An 18588-nucleotide genomic window follows, 5' to 3' on the forward strand; every position below is an offset into this window, starting at 1 on the left:
TGTGGGGCGGATTGGTGGGTGAGGTGTGGAACGTTGGTGCGGATGAGAGTAGTGAGAAGTGTGCTGATGTAAGAACCAAGAAGGTTCCCGGGACTACTGGAAACGAAACGATACAGTTAGCGTTGCGATTAGAATCTGACGTATGATGTAGGGCATATGTCGTGGGACTTGAGTATTTTACGAGGTGTTCCAATCGAGGGGTTTCGTTTTGTGGAACGTGGTACAAACTTGTCGTTGTGCATTTCCATCCAGCCTCATTTGTTGATGTTGGGGAATCCGGATATATAATCAATGAATCGCAATGAGCCCCGATTGAGAATTCCAGGGTACGTTGGGCTTACATCCTCGCTGGCATTAAGGGGCTCAAGCGAGTCGGGAGCTAAAATTTCATAGGTTGGAAGTACGAGGGCTAGAGTAGCTAATTGTTGTCTGGCTAGCACCCCGAACCCGAGGCCATGCATTCTTTCATTAACCGATGGAATAGGCAATTGATAGTGGATTTCGTTGGTAGAGATGATGTGTACGTACATAGTTACATGGGATGGAGTCTGCTTGGACTCTTGGAGTGAGGGGACAGGAGTGTGTAATTGGTCGGCGCCGGTGGGTCTGATCATGATGTTTGCTTGGCAGCGAAGCGTGCTTAGTTGGAAGGATTGTTGCATTGAGATGCTTATATCTGGACTTCATCTTTCATTCTCTTCTCCATTCCGTGGCTAAAGTTTTGGAGATTCTCTGTCTTTAATATCTGATTCAACATGAAGGAAGGGAGACCATTCAAGGTGATCATCGTCGGGGGCGGAATCGCTGGACTCACGCTTGCGAACGCACTCGAGCGAGGAAATATCGATTATGTACTTCTCGAAGCTCGAGGAGATATCGCTCCTCAAGTTGGAGCCAGTATTGGTATCTTGCCCAATGGATCTCGGATCTTTGATCAGATGGGCATGTATGAGACGCTGGAACCGTACGCTGTTAGACCGGACGGTGATATTGTGTGGGTGAGAGGGAAGAAAATCAATACTACTTATGCGGGGGATCTGCTCAAGGCTCGGTATGTTTTCTGTACAGCATGTGAGCATGTGCTGATGAGAATAGATTTGGATATCGACCCCTTTTTATGGAGCGTGAGAAAGTCTTGCGTATCATGTACGAGAATCTTAGGGATAAGTCGAAGATCCAGATTAATGCTCGATGCAAGACTATTGAGCATTCTGAGCAAGGTGTCACTGTGAAGTGTGAAGATGGAAAGGAATATAAGGGTGATGTCGTTGTGGGTGCAGATGGCGTGCACAGTTTTGTGAGAAGTGAAATGAGGAGATATGCTGATGCGAAGACCGAGGAGCTGATGAAGCAAGATAAGAAGAGTAAGACATGTATTGTCCCAGTCAACGCTTCAAGACTAACATCAACCAGGTCTATCAGCCGAGTACACTTGTCTCTTTGGCATCTCCGAAGCCGTGGATGGCATTAAAGAAGGCGATCTGCACCGCGCATATGACAAAGACCTCTCATTTATGATCATCGGCGGAATAAACAGGACCTATTTCTTCGTCTTCAAAAAGCTTGCCAAGAGGTACTTTGCTCCTGATATCCCCAAGTATTCGACATCAGACGCAGAAAGCTATGCAAATATGTACACGGACTATGTCGTCGGTGGCACGAATGGAACCACGAAGTTTGGAGATATTTGGGCGAAGAGGAGAACTTCCAATCTTGTACCAACAGAGGAAGCACATAATGAGGCCTGGACATTCGGACGCTTTGCTTGTGTGGGTGACTCGATTCATAAGATGACACCCAATGCCGGCGCAGGAGGGAACGCGAGTGTAGAGAGTGCAGGGGCTCTAGCCAACTGTATCTACGACCTCGTCCACACCGACAAGTACGAGAAAATGGACTATGCATCCGTCGAAAAAGCACTGAAGAGCTTCCACGATGTCCGAAAAGACCGCATGACGTATATCACTCAAGAAGCAAACGATTTTACTCGCATCGAAGCAATGGCCACTATGAAGGACAAGTTTCTGGCTCTGTATGTTATGCCGAACGCAGCGGACTTTCTGGTTGATAGTTGGGCAGCAACTATGGTGGGAGCTGTCAAACTCGACTTCTTGCCGAGGCCGAAACGCAGTATTGGGAACAGCATGCCGTTCCATCCGAAACGAGGTTATGGGCAAGGCGAAAAGATGCTAAAAAGAGCTATGTTTGCTTTGCCATTACTCGTCGTTTACTGGATGGGAAGCACTTTGATGGGCGATTGCCAGACGAAGATGATGCCTTTTCTGGAGGCTGTTACTGCGAAGCCGTGGGTTGAAGATGTTACTGGACGAGTCCCAGTAAAAGAGGTATATACTGGTATCAAAGGGCTCGATGATGTTGTCAAACTTTATGTCGCCGCGTTTACCCCTAGCATCGCTGGCTTGGACCACAGTGAGTCTCAACATTCTATCCAGAGAGCTTTAGCTGATATGGTGACCAGCTCTTACTACTGGTAGTCTTCGACATTCGGTCGGGACTATTAACCTCTACGCGCCGCAGCGATTACAGATATTGACTTTCTTCACGGATATCACTGCTGTCACCACAATATGGTTGATCGAAAGCTGTCGACGAGCTAACTTCTTCACCTTCACCACTATGTCAGTATATTCCACAATAGATACACGAGAACTTAACTGATTCATCTTAGCCCACTGTTCTTCATGATCTATGCGCAACTAGCCGGCATTGGTGTTGTAGCCCCAATATTTTACTTCCTCCACTACATCATGACCCCAGCTTCCAAATTTCATACTAGCGACAACCGCCTCGTACAAGTGTCATACGCAAAGACTGTACTTCCAGCCATCATCATCGGGTACTGTATCCCGACGGCGGCAACGTACTGGCCTACCTCTTCGCTTTCAACGCTTCAGTCCTGGAATTATGTCTGGCAATTCTTCCCCGTCCTAATCGTGGGATTTCATGGCCTATTTGCGAGATGCGTCAAGGATACCACCGATGTTGATAAGTACAAGAACGTAAAGGCAGATCTACCCTACCTTCGCTCGGCGTATATTTTCTCCGCCATCGTGTCAGCCGGCATGTATTGGTACGTGTATGCCGTAACGCCTATTCCGTTCTTGGATATCTTCTTCAAGGACCTTGCAGACTCTAGACGAGCAATGCATACCTTGACCGAAATCATAGGCACAATGCTGAAGTTCGATGAGATATTCTGCTTCTTGAGTTCGGCGGTCTGGACCTTGCTTTGTTTCAGAGACTTGAAGAGCGAGAGAAGATTGAAGACAAGTTGGTTCAATGTTCTTGGTGCGATGGCGTTGAGTACAGTTCTTCTTGGACCAGGCGCGAGCTTTGCGTTGATGTGGTGGTGGAGAGAAGAAATTCTAGCGAGGAAGATGGATGAAGATGAATAAGAGTTCATGGGGTAAGCGAGATATTTGGTAAGGAGAGGCTCTGAGACATGGCCCTTACGTGAGCCTGGAGATCTGTTGCAATGATGATACTGGGGAATTGCCTTGATTCATTAAGAGGTGATGAACCCCTGCTATATATAATGTTACCCTATGGTACTGACATCATGAATCATATGTACGCATCATAATGATACGTAGATTAGGATGGGTGCATGATATCACGACTACTTTAGTACGGTGTCATGATGTAGCCTTCCACCCTGATATGTTGACTTATGGTATGCTATGCTCTAGCTTACCATGAGCATTTAAAAGTGATTTCCAACAAGATCGGTGTTTAGATATGTTGACTAGACTGCCATAGTATGTATTTGAATGATACGACTTTCAATTTCCATTTTGGCTTCGAAGAACTGCTGATGCAGACACAATTAACTTTGTCAGCTTGATGGCTGGCTGATTGGAAAGGTGGTTCATGGGAACTCCCGTGACGTCCAATTAAAGGTGTGCCAAGTCAGCCAAGCGAGACTTCTCCTGAACGGGATTGGCCGAGAGCTAGGGTGAGCTTCAAGCCTTGAGTAAGCTTACAACAGGGCTTCCATCAGCTCTATTCTCCGACCGCAGATCTTCATCGTATCACCGCCAGTACCAGCTCAATGTAATTCTATTTCTAATCATGTCACATTCGCCATCCTGCGAGTATCAACATATCTAACAGTGTCAGTGACCCTCAAGGCGCGAGTTCAAGTCCATGCTCGAATGAGTTCCTTGTCGAGCAGTCTCAAGGCTTGTGTCACTCTTCAACGGGTCATTCTCGTCGTATATGCTGCGTAACATGAGTGTCCATACATCTTGATTGTGGCTCCCCCCCAAATATTGTTCTCATATCAGCTACGGTGCCCAGGGCGTCACGTTGCTGACCAGTGGCCCACAAAAGCACTTTCCTGCTCTCTGTGTCTTCCAATCAAACACATTCTCTGGCAATGTATCAGCCTTGCAGCATGTTTTCATCATGATGTGAGTCGGGACTGCCCGTTTCGACGGGCATCCAATTTCACCTCCCTGCATGGTGGCGTTTTAGGAGCTGCGCCGTTGGCTGCTCAGCTCCAGCTTTCTTCAGCCTTGATGTCAGATGCATTCTTGTGGAGGGGTCTCACCCCACGATGGCAGATCATATGAAGGGCAGTCCCTCGCTCTGCGTTCTGGCCTATTCTCTTCTGAATAAGCTGCGACAGAAAGTCAACAAACATGGCGAAAATCACTTTCCTTAACAGCATCTTAGTCGGTGTGTACAACGGTGTGAATGCTCTCATACCATGGCATAAACTGCCCACATTCCTTGGTGTAGGCAACCTGCTGGCTTATCGTATCGTCCTTGAAGCAGAGAATCTCTACGATGTCTATCCCGATGCTAGTTATCAGGGAACCGAAGCAACCTGTCCCATGAAAGATAGTCGATATGTCACTGCGAGAAACAGCGATGGCTTGTTCAACGACGAGGCTCAACCAATGATGGGCTGTGTCGGCATGCGATTCGGAAGAAACGTCCCTCGAGAACATGCTAAGAAACCGACTGATGCGGAATTATTAACACCAAGCCCAAGACTTGTTAGTGATAGATTGCTGGCACGAGCCGAGTTCAAGCCTGCTACCATCGTCAATCTGCTGGCTGCGGCATGGATTCAGTTCCAGGTCCACGATTGGGTCTTTCACGAAACTGTATGTCTGATTTGCTCGTCTTGGGTAAGAAAAGAATGCTGACCTTGCCAGTACGCGCCCGGTGAAAATGATATTGAGATCCCTCTCCCAGCAGGCGATACATGGCCATCAGGACACATGAAAATCTTCCGCACCAAGCCTGATATTACATTGGACGAAACCGACAAAATCTCTCCTGGCTACAAAAATACGAGTACTGCTTGGTGAGCCATCCTCGTTAAGGAATCTTTGCGGCACTGATCTGATCTTACAGGTGGGACGCTTCCCAAATCTATGGCGAAAATGAAGTTGCTACAACAGCTCTTCGAGGTGATGCTGTCAATGGCAAGTTGAAAATGACTAAGGAAGGAATGGAAGACTTCCTGCCTAGAGACAAAGACAATCTGCCCATGACTGGCTTCAACCAGAACTGGTGGTTGGGACTCGAACTTTTGCACACCTTATTTGCTTTGGAACATAATGCTATCTGTGATGTATTGCACAAGAACAATCCCGAATGGCCCAGGTATGTTAGATTCTCGACCTTTGGTGCAATTTGTTCTTACAATGAGTTAGTGATCAGATATTCGACACTGCTAGACTCGTCAACTGTGCTCTTATGGCCAAGATCCACACGACCGAATGGACACCCGCTATTCTTGATCACCCCACTATCAACTCGGCTTTACATGCCAACTGGTGGGGTATCATTGGAGAAAAGATACACAAGATGTTTGGTCGCATCTCGAAGAACGAAGTCATTGGCGGTATCCCAGGCTCTGGAGTAAATCTCAATGGTGTCCCCTATACTCTGACCGAAGAGTTCGTCTCTGTGTACCGATTACATCCTTTGATCCCAGGTAAGGAAAGATTTTCTACCAAGAATGACTATACTTACTCGCATAAATAGACAACATCGCCTTCTTCAAGACCACCTCTGGTGCTCACGTACGAACAACACCTATCGCCGATTGCGTATTCTCCAAAGCTCAAGATGCCTTCAACAAAGAAACCGACATGGGCGACGTCTTCTACTCTTTTGGCATCAACTACCCAGGAGCTATTACCCACAACAACACACCCAACTTCATGCGCAACCTCGTCACTCCCGACGGAGTTCTCAGAGACATCTCATCCGTCGACATCCTGCGTGACCGCGAACGGGGAGTCCCGCGATACTGCGAATTCCGCCGCCTCTTCCACATGAAAGCCCCAAAAACATTCCTCGATCTCGTGGGTGGCAAAGAACAACAGGCACTTGCTGATACGCTCGCTGAGATCTACGAAGATGATATTGAGAAAGTGGATCTGCAGGTTGGAATGTTCTGCGAACCTTTGCCTAAAGGTTTTGGATTCAGTGATACGGCTTTCAGGGTCTTTATTTTGATGGCTAGTCGTAGGATTCAAAGTGATAGGTTCTTGGCTGGCGATGGCTGGACTGAGGAAGTGTACTCGAAGGAGGGGATGGCTCATGTTCAGAATGAGACGATGATCAGTGTTTTGTTGAGACACTTCCCGGAGCTGAAGCCTGCTTTGCTCGGGAAGGATAATGCGTTCAGACCTTGGATCAAAGTTGGAACCAGTGCCGATTATAAGGGTGTTGAGACTTTGGATCCTGCTGCTAAGTAAAGGGGAGCTCTTTTGAGCGATGGTGTTTTGGGGTCTGTTAGGAATGGGTTGTTAGTGGATGAATCGTTTGGGCTTAGGCAACGGTATTTCAGTGGATACAAATTGAAATATTAATCTTCCCTTGTGATCACAAAGATAGAATGGTTGGTTCTTGGTAGTAGATTTCTGGAAATCGAACTAAATTGTGCCCGAGACCCAACTTATTAGAATTAAAGTCTGTCTTGTCGCTGAAGATCCCAAGCGTAAAGGCATACCCTGAATTAATATTGAGCAAGGCCTATGATTTTCAAGACGCGCTATGGGCCTAAGAGAATTATTTCAGGCGATAGATTACAGCGCATTCGGCGCAATCAGCGCAGACAGCGCAGACAGCGCACCCCTTGAGGTGCGGGGCACCGTAATTTAGCGTAGGGTGGCTCGAGCCTGAAAAAAGCAGCTTAGGAGATACGATTCAATTACTGTCTGCATCAATAGACTGACCAGCAACTAGATATCGACCATCTCTCAGATGGTTGCATTCTTCTCAAGTTTTCCGCCTCAGCTCTCACTTCTACTCCAGCTTATTTCATCCAAATCCAAACCCACCCAAAGAAGGCCCCTAAATTACCCCAACTGAAAATCACATCCCTATCAGCTCTGTGTAATCTTCCCTTCCTCTTTTCGGGATCCTTCTCTCTCGTAGCCACCGGATTCCCAATATCCATCGTTCTCCTCACACCCCACCTCCACGGCACCCACTCCGGCTCATCCTTAATATGATACAGTACCACAATGACCACGAAAATCGGAACAGCCAGATACGCAGCCAAGAAGTCTGCGTCTGAGAAAGGATTCAGGAAGGAACGCCAGCCGTTGAAGAGAACAAGAAGAACACAGCCCGTGAGCGCGTAAGCAGCACGGAGCCATTGGCCGTGCGATTTGTAGGGATAGTCGGTTGCGTTGCGATTCAGGAAAGTGCCATCTGGCGTGGGAATTAAGACACCTTCATCGGGTTCGCCATTCAGTGTGAGCCCCTTGAAAGATAGGAAGGCAGCAGATGTACAGATGTAGACAATCAGCATGGAGCAGGTTGAGAATATGGCTAGGCGGCCAAGGATCTGGGCATGAATACGTTAGTGGCAGACCTGCCGATGAAGTATCTAGAGATTGAGACATACCTTGGCTGGCTCGGGCTTTACTGCCAAGAAACCGAGAAATGCAAACAGCCAGCTCAACAAGACTGCGTTGACAGGTACTCCTTTGCTATTCGTCTTCTCCAACCGCATCTTAATCTTACTTCCCCATCCAGTGGCAGGCCAAACATTGCGGATACTAGCCAGGGCATGCAACAATCTCGAACTAATATACAACCCATTGATGCCAGTCGAGAAAGCTGAGAAGATGTAGAAAGCGTTGAAGAAATGCGGCCATCCGACTACCCCATTCCTTACGCAAGCGATGATGACTGGCGAGTTTTGTCCTCGTCTGATGGAGCTGATGGTTTGATCCTGCAGATTAGGATCATTGTATGGAACATTGAGCCCAACAGTAAATACCACCAAGGTATACAAGACAATGACTCTGAGAGCGATCTTCCGCGTTGCAAGTTTGATCGTTTCATCCTTATCGACATGCTTATTCTCTGCGGCGGTAACAGACACAGTGAAGAAACCCTGCAAGGAAAAAAATATTGTATTCATGGCAGACCACATTCCGACAAGTCTTCCCGTTCCACCAGTGAAAGTATATGTCCGATCACCCTGAGGATCTGTAACCGTTTGGTTCGAGAAGAAACCCCATGGTGACTGGTAGTATGTGAAAGCTCCAGAATTTGTATTCCCGTTTGCATTTCGAGCGTTAAGGATCATTTGCATGAGAATGATGCCGGTGATAACAACGAGCTTGATACAACCAAAGACATACTCTATTTCACCGTACGCTCGGACTGGAAGGAGATTAACGAGCAGGATGGCAAGGAGGCACATCCCGACCCAAATTGCAGGGTCGGTGTTGAGACCGAAATCCCATTGGAGTTTGTCCAGAGGATAATTGACGGATTGGAGGTAGGCAGGGTCGAATTGGAATTTGAAAGTCGATGCCAAGGTTGACACTTCTGTTGCAGTCAAATTGATATACGCAAACCTGTCTTTGATCAGACTTCACATCTCATTCTTTCGGTATGAAATTATCTTACCAGGCCATCCATCCCACAGCAAATCCAACGCTTTCGTCGAGATACCGGCTGGGGAAGTCGATGATTGGACCTTTAACAGGGAATACTGCAGTCATCTCTTCCAAAGAAGCGTTGGCAGACCATAGCAAACTTCCCATTATGAGATATGCCAGAACCGCTCCTCCAGGCCCGATGAGATAGATGACCTTGCCAGATTGCAAAAAGAGCCCAATACCGATAGTCGAGGAGAAGGCTATCATATTGACATGACGCTCCGTCAACGATCGTCTATAGAAATTTCAGGATCTTCTACTGGAGAGTAGCAATTTAGGAAGCATCTTACCTGAGCTCATTCGCGGTACCCTGGTTCTGACTTCTTCTCTTCTCTGTCACAGACTTACTTTCCGAGAAGATTTCCTCGTCTTCCATCCTCCCCAACCCACCATTCCGAAAAGCCGGACTCGTGGTCATTGGACCCAGCAGAAGATCTTTCGAAGAATCCAGGATGACGAAGTCGTGAGGATTGAATATTTCAACTCGGTCGCAGAATGGGACAAGTGAAGAGTAGGTTGCATTCGTAGCCGCATCAAGGTCACAGGGAACACAGCCCAATATGACGGGCATTCGTCTTGTCCCATATTTTGCCAAGCTGCCAAACTTAGCATCTTAGGCTTCTCCGCAAGCAGACTCGGTGAGTAATCGATAGAACTCAAACATCGCCATTTAGTTGTCACAGATTCTCTGCTCGTAACAAGCTGTGTTCAGCTCGCCGAGCTGTCTCACCTGCCACAGCCCTATTTCACCGCTATCGCACGAATTGATTCTTCAGATGAATATTTTGCTTTTCCACCGTGGGGGCTGTGACGGGATATTCCCACATGTGCATGTGCCAAATTGCTGAAGCCAATTGCCTTGGCAGAGGATTCGGATGGCTGAGTGTAAATGTCTTGCCAAGAGCTCAGCCTCTGGGGCGGGAAGACCAATTTGTAGTGACTTGCAGATATTGTATGACACGCCAATCAGTCCTGAGGTCCTACAGAATCTTGTGTCTCAGAAGAGAGGTATTTCGGCGGGTTCTCGCCGCGGAGCCTCAAATGGACCCCAGATTTGAAAACGATGTGGAGACAGACAACAGAGACCGCGTTCTATAGTGAGACCAATTATTCCGATTCTAGCAAATGATCCAAATCAACATCCAACTCCAAAGGTTTGCTTTTGCCTCCATGTCTACCCATAGTCACGAGAACTCCTTTCCCTTTATAGATCCAAAATAAGTGGACTTCATCACTGTTGGGCATAGCTAGCTCAACTTCGCGCCTAACTGATTTCTCTCGCTTAATACTGCCAACTCGAGTCGGAGCACGTTCTTTTCCGAAAGGAGTGTCTATCCAGAAAAGTTCGTTGCGATCGTTGAAGAGAGCCAGGTTTTGTCCAGTTGCGCAAAGAGCAGCGCAATGGATTTTAGAGCCTACTTGCTGGTTTTTGTCACGCAATACTCGACTGGAGGTTCTACTGTTAAGGAGAGTGAGATAGACTGGATAGCCTTTCTCTGTGAATGTGGAGAGAAACGCAGACTTGTCTGAATATAGAAGGGATGACAAGCCGTCATCACCAACTAGGCCCTGCGCATGTATTAGAGTGCTAGTCCCTCAATGAATCACTTTATAGTTGTGGGGAACGCTCAAGAAGCAAATTGGATGTGAAAAGAAACTTACAGAAGGCGCACTGCTCTCAACATAGTCTCCATTCAATGGGTTCTGACATTCGCAGAAGTATGTCACCACCTTCTCCGGCTCGAATCTCGTAGTTGCAGCAAATGAGAGGCAATCTGTGGAGAATGTGACAAGGTGGTCTTTGGGACCACTTCGACCATTCACAGTAGGTAATTTGTGATGGAAAAATGATCCACTGGTCGTATCAAACACTCGAACGTAGGATCCAAACTTCAATGCCAAATAGTGGTCGTTGCTTGACAGAGCCATAGCGTGAGGAACTTCTTCCATCTCTGTTTCGTGTGCGAGGTTTTGATCAGTGCCCTGGAGTATACGAAGCAGGATTATCTGTGACCAGTCAGCGGCGTATACATATCATATGACAGACTACCATACGGGACCAGTCTTGCTCACTACTCCAATTTTTCTGGTGCCGCCTGCCGCGAGGAGGATATCGCCTGTAGTAACAATGCGGTGTGAGATGGACAAGATGTTTTGAAGGTCGTAAGAGCATGCTCCTCTTTCGTTCCAGAGAAGTAAAGTTCGACCAGATGTGAAGAATGTCGCAGAAGGGATCTTGGAAGTTCCTTTATATCCACGTCGCGATTTGAAGAGCCATTTCCTGGAGGGAGACTGTATGATGCTAGAACTTGCATCTGACGCAATTGACTGGGGTGAAGTAGGGGATGCAAGTTTAGATCTTACAGGTGCAACAACTTCAGGAAGATCTGTAGTCTCGTCGGTTGTTGGAAATGGAGGCGGACTGAAGGTTCTGGATGTAGGTCGTGACAGATTCTCCGAATGATACGAAAGAGAACTGGTAGAGCCAACATATGTAATTGTGGGAGAAGAGGACTTTGGCTGAGTTGTCGAGACCGCGCTGCGCATGTCAACGCTGCTTATCGCAGAATGGCGAAGTTTTGATATAGGTTCTAAGCCTGGAGGTGACAGGTCAGTCTCCCTGATTGGTGTAAGTGTATAATTGATGCTTGGCAATTCATATAGATGCTCCGGAGATTTACTGGTTCGTGGCGATGTTGAAGATTCTTGTCGCCTGGAAGGTAAGGGTCTTCCTGATCGTGGCGGCGAGCGTGTTATGCTAGACACCTTCATTGCCATATCGGCTTTGTTACGTAGTATTTTCCGTCGTTCCTTCAACTGGTCCTGGAGATATGCTGAAATCTTCGAAAGAGGTTCTATCCTGCGGACGGAGATGCTATGCGACTGATCTAAGCACTGGCCACAACCCCGCCTCGACGGAATGTCTTTCAACAGTTGGATTTCCTCCTATGATCATTAGAGGCAATTTAGACAGGAAGGAAGATTGGTTTGTGAACATACAGATGCCAGGCCTGTCTGTGGAAATTTCGGGAAAGAACTTTCTTCTAAATTAGGAAGGAGAACTTTGCTGGGGACAGGATGAAGTTCGGGACAATTAACGATAAATATATCATCGGCGGTAATCGTCTTCCTGGTGTCATGTGCCAGCAATTTGGGAATTTCAGGGCACCATTCGTTTGTGAAGTCAGTAAGCTTTTGCGAAATTGCTGTGAGTTCTTTGCTGGCATCGGGAAGGATAGTATGACGAGCTTCTAGGGTTGACTGGAACGCATTGAGCATTGGTTCAATATCGATATGGGATATTTTCTCGAAATGCCTGGCGATACTGTCTGAAGCTTCATTCGATATATATTGTGTTCGCTAATTTGCAGGATTAGTTGTACTCCAGAAGAGGATCCGCAAATGTCATACCAATTCCTGGACGAAGTTCTGGTGTACCTCCAGGCAAGAACATTCTTGTTCAAAACAAGTAGGTCCAAGGCCCATACATAGCATGGTTTGGGTTTGCTCAAAAGCCCATTCCAGTTCACCTGGGGGTGGACAAGGACCGGACTCCTTGAACAATTCGTTCAGCATTTTGAACCGTGGTGTTAAAGTCAACGGCACAACATTTCTGGGAAAATCGCTGCGGCCAGAGCCTTTGTAATATTGTTTGTCCATGCACATCTGTATTATTGCCCCGATGACGGCCCAAGAGATGTCAAAGAGAACCAAAGCACAATAGAACCAGTCCGCCGAACTTTTCGATGTGGTGATCGCGGTTTGAACTGTTTGTACGAACGGATCAACGTTCTGGTGGCTATCGTTTGGTGGGTACTGGGAACATCATATGAGCCATGTGAAAATATCAATGTATAGATGGTAAACTTACGAGTCCTTGAAAGAAATCTTGTAATCGAAGAATTCCACAAGCAGGACTTGACAAGCGATGATTTTGCACCTTGTTCGACAGCTCTGCTAGCATTCTTTGGCAAAAGAGATTGATGGAAAAGTGGTCGACGCCACGAAGGGTCTCATTGTTCCAAGCTAGCTTGAATTTCTGGAGAACTGCTTGGTATTCGGACAGAGAGAGGCGTCGACTTTGAAGATGAAGAGCACGGATTCCAGAGACCAGAGTCTGCCCGATAAAGCTACAGTATGCATCGTGTTCGGGTAGGCCATCATGCGCACAAAATGCCGAGATCTTGACGTCCAGAAGGTGCTTGATAACGGAGAGAAGGATATTTGGATTTAGTAGTGAGAATCTCGCCTCACAACTCGGATCTGGTGACTGTAGGTATGTTCTCTGTAAATCGAAGATAGCCCGAAGCGCTACAACATGGGTGAAAGCAGTGGTACGCAGCACGGCCCGGTCTGCTGTTTGTTCAGAAATGTCCAACGAATATCGACCGATTAGTTCTTGAACGATATTGTCAATATCCGCGCGACCAGCCAGTCTCGACCATATTGCGGCAACGTCTTGATGCGACATCACGGTGGGCCATGGATGAGGCTGGGATTTGGGGTGAGCCAAATCAAATGCAAGTTCATGAGGTGCAAGCAAAATCCCATGTAAGCTTGTGCACTGTCATTATCCGAAGGGCCACCTGCTCCGCATATTGCTTTTTGTTGAACTGCCATGGGTCGCCCTCCTTTGGATTGAGGGTGCCGCGAGCGGGACGCCAGCCTCAGCCCCCACAACTCCCTGCTTGAGACATACAGCCTCCACAGGTCTCAAAAATACTGAACACAACTGGTGAATAACACCTTAGGACTATGCAGCCGCACAAAAGCATACGGAGCCTTTCAGAGCTTAGGACTTTCTAGCCCAATTTATTGAGGAGAATCTGACAAATGCGGTATGAAAATAAATGTCGCACGGGTGGTTATATCCAAAGCTATTGATCCTCTTGTGAGTGTTTCGGAAGTATGTGATGAAGTTGCACACCAAAGCCTGATCAGTCTTCGTCTAAACGTTGCAGACCTGCCAGACTAAACCGCTTGGCTTTCCACTTGGAGCAGGTATTTGCTTTCTGTGCATGTGTGATCGCCCGTGGATTTCTTCACTTGATGCCCGGCGAATTGGTCGTAATCTGTCTGTAGTACCGGAATGTCCGAAGGACCATTGTACTGTACGTAACGAAGAGCAAGTTGACTAGGCTTCAGAACATCTCAATCGCGAAGATGCATATTGCTTCAACTATAGATGAAAGGCGCCTCGTGGAATACTCTGGTGGTGGTTAAAAAGATGTGGATGAAAGATCAGAGCTTCATTAAGGCTAATCCCCACAAAATCAATCAGGCTAGAGGCACCCGGCAAACTTAGATAAGCTTCTCCGACTCCATCTTTCGCAGCATCTCGCTCATTAGTCAACTACCTTTGGTCTGGTCTACGGCTGCACCTCTTCCGTCAAGATGGCTCAAAGGTGGGGAGTAAGAGAGGATATAATAAGGTCCCTCCTGTCAAGATGGCACCTCAGACACGAAGCACAATGGGTGGAGCAACCTCAACCCCGCAGGCGACAACTACCCCAAACGTCACATCGATCACTCTATCCCCCGAAGAGCTCGAAAGCAAGACCTTAACCTCCCACCATCTGCAAAATGCCCTCGAGGCTTTGCATCGTGACGGAGTCCTCGTCCTGGACAATGCTATCTCGAAGGCACATTTAGATGTGCTAAACGAACGGATGGTTCCAGAGGCAAAGACACTGTATGCTCGCACAGAAACACATCACAACTTTGGAAATGGGACGGGCAATATACAACAGGATGCTGTGGTTGACAAGGACTATGTGTTCGATGACATAATTGCGAATCCTTTTGCAATAGCAGTCACGGAATGTATGCTGGGGCCGAAGCCTCGTCTGAGATTTCAGAGCGCGAATACAGCTTTCAAGGCGGAGAAGAGACAGCCTGTACACGTTGATGTGCATTTTGATTTTCCAAAGATGCCGTTTGGATTCTGCATCAACATCAACCTGATTGATGTTGATCCTGAACACGGATCCACGGAGATCTGGCTTGGATCTCACTTGGATACGAGTTGGCAGGCAGAAGTTGAGAAGAGTGGCAGTGTCATACCAGTTGCGATGTTGGAGAGAAGAAAGAAGATCAGTCCACCTGTGCAGCCAGTGCTTCCGAAAGGAAGTCTGATTATCAGGGACCTAAGACTCTGGCATGCGGGTATGCCAAACAAGACAGATGATGTGAGGGTCATGCTTGTCACAATTCATTTCCCGGCATGGTACAGGACGGAGCAGAAAGTTTTGTTGCCAGAGAGTTTGAAGGACAAGATCGAGTGGGGGAACTTGGTGCCATGTGTTGACTGGGTTCCCGATGGATACGATTATCTTCAGGGCCAGCACGACCATGATTTCGACTTGCTTCCTTAGTGCTCAATGCAATTCAGTTCAAGTCTTCTCGATTTACTCAGAGCGTTTCTATTGTGGTCAAATATGAGGCTTAATGTTCAGCCAATCGCCCTACATCCACCTTCATGCTTATTTTGTCGGCATTATTATTCTTTTTTGTCGTGGAGAACATGAACAGGACAGCCTGTGATCTGTGTAAGAGCTGAGGCCACCGGGAATGGCCCACTTAAGCGAGACGCGGTAACGCGTAAAAATTCTACACCCCATTTTAAAACCCTTACTACACAACAACCCTCTTAGGAATCAGTCCATAATTCAAGATGGAGACACCTCTTATCCTAAGTGATCCTATCGAGAAAGAGAATAATGAATGGCCTACCCCTGCACGTGCAGTCATTCGATCCCTATAGCGCCAGGGAAAGTCGCAACGCGAGATTGTCTCAGAGACCCATATCCCTCGAAAAACAATACGCCGCATTCTTAAGCAGGAATCTAGTCGGAGAGAGCGCAAAAGAAAGCTCTCTAGACACCATCTCATGTCTATACGCGACATACGTTATTGCATTCGAACCATTTCCAAAAACTAGAGCTCTAGGCGCATGACTTTTGAGGCTCTCAAAAAGCAACTACCCTACCTACCCTTGGTGCGCACCATTCGTCGAGAATTAGCCCGGGCTGGCTACCGCCGCTGCATTGCATGCCCTCGACTATATATTACCCTCAAACAAGCTAGGAAGAGATATATATTTGCCAAGGAGTATAGATGGTGGGGGATATCAGACTATGCAGCTCATAGAGATGATGGCAAGCAAGGAAGGGACTAGAGGAAAGTTGTATAGTCTGATGAGGCTATATTTGAGACTAGGAAGAATGGCAGGATATATGTGACTAGGAGGGTAGATGAGAGGAAGTGCCCTGACTGCATTAAGTCAGTCTACAGGTCAGGGAGGACAACGGTCATAATATGGAGGGCATTAAGTTAAGATTACAAGTCGCCATTAGTCTTTCTAGAGAAGCTTCTAGAATGCAAGGGCATATGTTCTAAAGCCTATCTACAGCAAGTTCTTTAGCCTATAATCTTCCCTCTCTTTAATGATCTAGGGCCGGAGTATATCTTCATGGAAGACGGGTCTAAGGTGCATAAAGGGCATGCCAAATTACCTAGACTACAGCACAATATCCGAGGGTTTAATTGGCCTCCTTCTTCACCAGATTTGAACCCTATTGAGAAGGTCTGGAGGTGGATAAAGGAGGAATTGAAAAACTTGGACTATGTGCCCAAAAATAAGGTGGATTTGAAGAGGGAGTTGCAAAAGCTATGGGACCAAGTTGACCCACGTGACTTTCGCCACTACACTAAGCAATTGACTTGTAAGATTGAGGATGTAATTAAGTACAAGGGTATGGCTACTATTAATTAATAATAAGTTCCATTTTCACAGAGATTCATAAGAAGACTAAAAAATTATGATTTTTGGTAAATAAGGTCTCATTTGTTGAGTTTCGCTTAAGTGGGCCATTCCCGGTGGCCTCAGCTCTTACATTGCAGGTCATAATGCCATTTGATTTATTCTGGAGCTTTGTTCTGTTCATGGAATTTGCTGAAAACATCTACATTATCAAGTTTCCACCCGTTGTCAAGTCACAACACGTACCTAGGTAGCCTGGCGAAGGCACGTTCATACGTTTGCATTGTGCAAAGCATCAAATCGTTTGAAATCTTCTTATTATCGACTTTTACCATCGTGACATGATTTGGTAAAGCTGCAGCTGTCTACCAAAATTTTCGTTTGGCGACAGGCCCGCGAAATGTATGTGCAAACTTGCAGCTGAGAACGTCGTGAAGTGAGCGAACAGTCACATATACGAGATGCAAACAACTGGCTATTACGAACCACAAGACTTTTCAAAATAGTTGCAGAGTCCAATCACGATGTTTCTGCAAGGCAATTGCAGCCACGAAATGTGGGGTGACGATCTGGTGCCATCATCCACAACCTCGGAACTCCCGCCTCTGCCACACCATCTCATGACATGCATAGCCGCTGCAGGGAGTCTTTTTATTCCGTAACTTCATTCCAAAAATAAGCTTATATCTCCAGACTTTGATGGCAAATATGGCAATCTCAAGATCTCCAACTCTATAAATACGAAGACGCGGTGTCGGATTAATTGTTATTTTTCTATCATCATAATCACCAACACCTATCTAGTAAACAACATACATCTATTCAAAATTGATCCATTGCGAGGATTAAGCATCATGCTTCCAACAACACTTCTCACAATAGGAGCCATCCTTGGCATCACTTCCGCACTCCCAGTCGAGAGCATTCTGGAGAGACAAAGCAACTGTCCCACCGATCTACCTCAGAACCTGGTACACTTATATCAAGACGACCCAGATACCTATTACAGCAATTTAGCTCAGACAAATCAAGAAATGCTCCTTTACCAAGACGTCAATAGCGCAGGTACGCATCTCTCCTAAAACTCTTGTCCTTGTCCTTTAACTGACACGTCCACCAGGTCAAGTAGCAGACCGCATCACCTCCCTAGTCGCTTTCACGCCTCCGACTGGCTCCTGGGGTTGCGCACTCAAAATTACTTTCCCGTCCACCTACACATTCCCAACCCTGACGGGCGCTACTCCAACCCTCAATGTCTACGCATACCCTGCCCCAATTCCTTCAGCTCCTACCTGGAACAATGTCATGCCTAACATAGGCTCGCTGTTGGGTACTGTGACAGTGGCTCCAGGAATATCGGCAACGATCAATTCGGAAACGTGTCCGACGACGGCTGGGGGACAATTGGCATTTGTGTTTGAGTATGCGGATTGGATCACGGCTCCGGGGAGCGTGGAGTGGGTCAATTATGTTAATGCGATGAACGGCGCGGGATTGACGGGTGCCTATATGACTTATAATTGTTAAAGTTTGTGGAATTGTGGGAGGGGTATGATTGGGCAGAGGAAAGAATGAGGGCGGCAGGTAGGATTTTAGAGTTTGAGAGGCGTTTCGGCGGCATGTCATGTCATTATCTCAATTGGAATTATTTGTTTTTAGCTTCCTTTCCATTTCTGCGTTTCAATTGCCAACTCTTCACAAAGTGTTCAAATTCCAGCTTGGAGAGAATGGAAACTGACACGAGAGCTTTCCTCAGCATGCCCAAGAATTACAATGTCTGAACAGAAAAGCGAATGCATACAAAGAAAAAGAAGTCACTGCATGGCCCAAAGCAGCGACACTTGACCTTGTTGTCAATGTTTCTTTGTCACCGAGTCT

At 46.9% G+C, this 18588-nt stretch overlaps 7 protein-coding genes across 7 annotated transcripts; 5 read left to right on the forward strand and 2 right to left on the reverse strand.

Annotated features, from left to right (window-relative positions):
- The first annotated feature begins 326 nt into the window (after positions 1–326).
- On the forward strand, positions 327–3773 carry LY89DRAFT_706207 (FAD/NAD(P)-binding domain-containing protein). Its single transcript, XM_018217508.1, has 5 exons — positions 327–1051; positions 1096–1364; positions 1414–2430; positions 2480–2639; positions 2690–3773. Exons 1-5 carry the CDS (start codon positions 756–758, stop codon positions 3414–3416), a joined length of 2469 nt encoding a protein of 822 aa, XP_018073857.1. The 5' UTR covers positions 327–755; the 3' UTR covers positions 3417–3773.
- Positions 3774–4637: 864 nt separating this feature from the next.
- Positions 4638–6932, forward strand: LY89DRAFT_780430 (heme peroxidase). Its single transcript, XM_018222378.1, has 5 exons — positions 4638–5135; positions 5187–5338; positions 5389–5640; positions 5691–5974; positions 6025–6932. Exons 1-5 carry the CDS (start codon positions 4665–4667, stop codon positions 6741–6743), a joined length of 1878 nt encoding a protein of 625 aa, XP_018073858.1. The 5' UTR covers positions 4638–4664; the 3' UTR covers positions 6744–6932.
- A 371-nt stretch (positions 6933–7303) lies between these two features.
- Positions 7304–9155, reverse strand: LY89DRAFT_581080 (uncharacterized protein; the record flags this gene model as incomplete). The annotated part of the gene is made up of 3 exons (XM_018209093.1): positions 7304–7840; positions 7901–8864; positions 8917–9155. The coding sequence occupies 3 exons, from the start codon at positions 9153–9155 to the stop codon at positions 7304–7306; spliced, it is 1740 nt and encodes a 579-aa protein (XP_018073859.1).
- Positions 9156–10049: 894 nt separating this feature from the next.
- LY89DRAFT_780432 (uncharacterized protein) lies at positions 10050–13592 on the reverse strand. The gene is made up of 6 exons (XM_018222379.1): positions 12820–13592; positions 12360–12764; positions 11949–12308; positions 11004–11894; positions 10611–10955; positions 10050–10517 (listed from the first exon to the last, which is right to left on the reverse strand). Exons 1-6 carry the CDS (start codon positions 13417–13419, stop codon positions 10056–10058), a joined length of 3063 nt encoding a protein of 1020 aa, XP_018073860.1. The 5' UTR covers positions 13420–13592; the 3' UTR covers positions 10050–10055.
- An 827-nt stretch (positions 13593–14419) lies between these two features.
- On the forward strand, positions 14420–15322 carry LY89DRAFT_581120 (uncharacterized protein; the record flags this gene model as incomplete). Its single annotated transcript, XM_018209095.1, has 1 exon — positions 14420–15322. One exon carries the CDS (start codon positions 14420–14422, stop codon positions 15320–15322), a length of 903 nt encoding a protein of 300 aa, XP_018073861.1.
- Positions 15323–16407: 1085 nt separating this feature from the next.
- On the forward strand, positions 16408–16722 carry LY89DRAFT_580971 (uncharacterized protein; the record flags this gene model as incomplete). The annotated part of the gene is made up of 1 exon (XM_018209083.1): positions 16408–16722. A coding segment is annotated over one exon (315 nt), but the record flags the coding sequence as incomplete, so codon positions are not given.
- Positions 16723–17348: 626 nt separating this feature from the next.
- LY89DRAFT_642594 (uncharacterized protein) lies at positions 17349–18547 on the forward strand. The gene is made up of 2 exons (XM_018211758.1): positions 17349–17775; positions 17831–18547. Exons 1-2 carry the CDS (start codon positions 17565–17567, stop codon positions 18235–18237), a joined length of 618 nt encoding a protein of 205 aa, XP_018073863.1. The 5' UTR covers positions 17349–17564; the 3' UTR covers positions 18238–18547.
- The last annotated feature ends 41 nt before the right edge of the window (positions 18548–18588 follow it).

The sequence above is a fragment of the Mollisia scopiformis genome (genome assembly GCF_001500285.1).
Source record: "Mollisia scopiformis unplaced genomic scaffold LY89scaffold_8, whole genome shotgun sequence".
Taxonomy (NCBI): domain Eukaryota; kingdom Fungi; phylum Ascomycota; class Leotiomycetes; order Helotiales; family Mollisiaceae; genus Mollisia; species Mollisia scopiformis.

Excerpts from the sequence above, each read along its gene's own strand:
- LY89DRAFT_780432 (XM_018222379.1), bottom strand. The coding sequence starts at position 13,419 with ATGTCGCATCAAGACGTTGCCGCAATATGGTCGAGACTGGCTGGTCGC. Across the intron at positions 12,765-12,819 it reads AAGATTTCTTTCAAGGACTC|TACCCACCAAACGATAGCCA; the intron begins GTAAGTTTACCA and ends TGATGTTCCCAG. Across the intron at positions 10,518-10,610 it reads TTGAGAGCAGTGCGCCTTCT|GGCCTAGTTGGTGATGACGG; the intron begins GTAAGTTTCTTT and ends ATACATGCGCAG.
- LY89DRAFT_706207 (XM_018217508.1), top strand. The coding sequence starts at position 756 with ATGAAGGAAGGGAGACCATTCAAGGTGATCATCGTCGGGGGCGGAATC. Across the intron at positions 2,431-2,479 it reads CATCGCTGGCTTGGACCACA|CTCTTACTACTGGTAGTCTT; the intron begins GTGAGTCTCAAC and ends TATGGTGACCAG. Across the intron at positions 2,640-2,689 it reads TTCTTCACCTTCACCACTAT|CCCACTGTTCTTCATGATCT; the intron begins GTCAGTATATTC and ends GATTCATCTTAG.
- LY89DRAFT_780430 (XM_018222378.1), top strand. The coding sequence starts at position 4,665 with ATGGCGAAAATCACTTTCCTTAACAGCATCTTAGTCGGTGTGTACAAC. Across the intron at positions 5,339-5,388 it reads AAAAATACGAGTACTGCTTG|GTGGGACGCTTCCCAAATCT; the intron begins GTGAGCCATCCT and ends CTGATCTTACAG. Across the intron at positions 5,975-6,024 it reads ATTACATCCTTTGATCCCAG|ACAACATCGCCTTCTTCAAG; the intron begins GTAAGGAAAGAT and ends TCGCATAAATAG.
- LY89DRAFT_642594 (XM_018211758.1), top strand. The coding sequence starts at position 17,565 with ATGCTTCCAACAACACTTCTCACAATAGGAGCCATCCTTGGCATCACT. Across the intron at positions 17,776-17,830 it reads CCAAGACGTCAATAGCGCAG|GTCAAGTAGCAGACCGCATC; the intron begins GTACGCATCTCT and ends CACGTCCACCAG.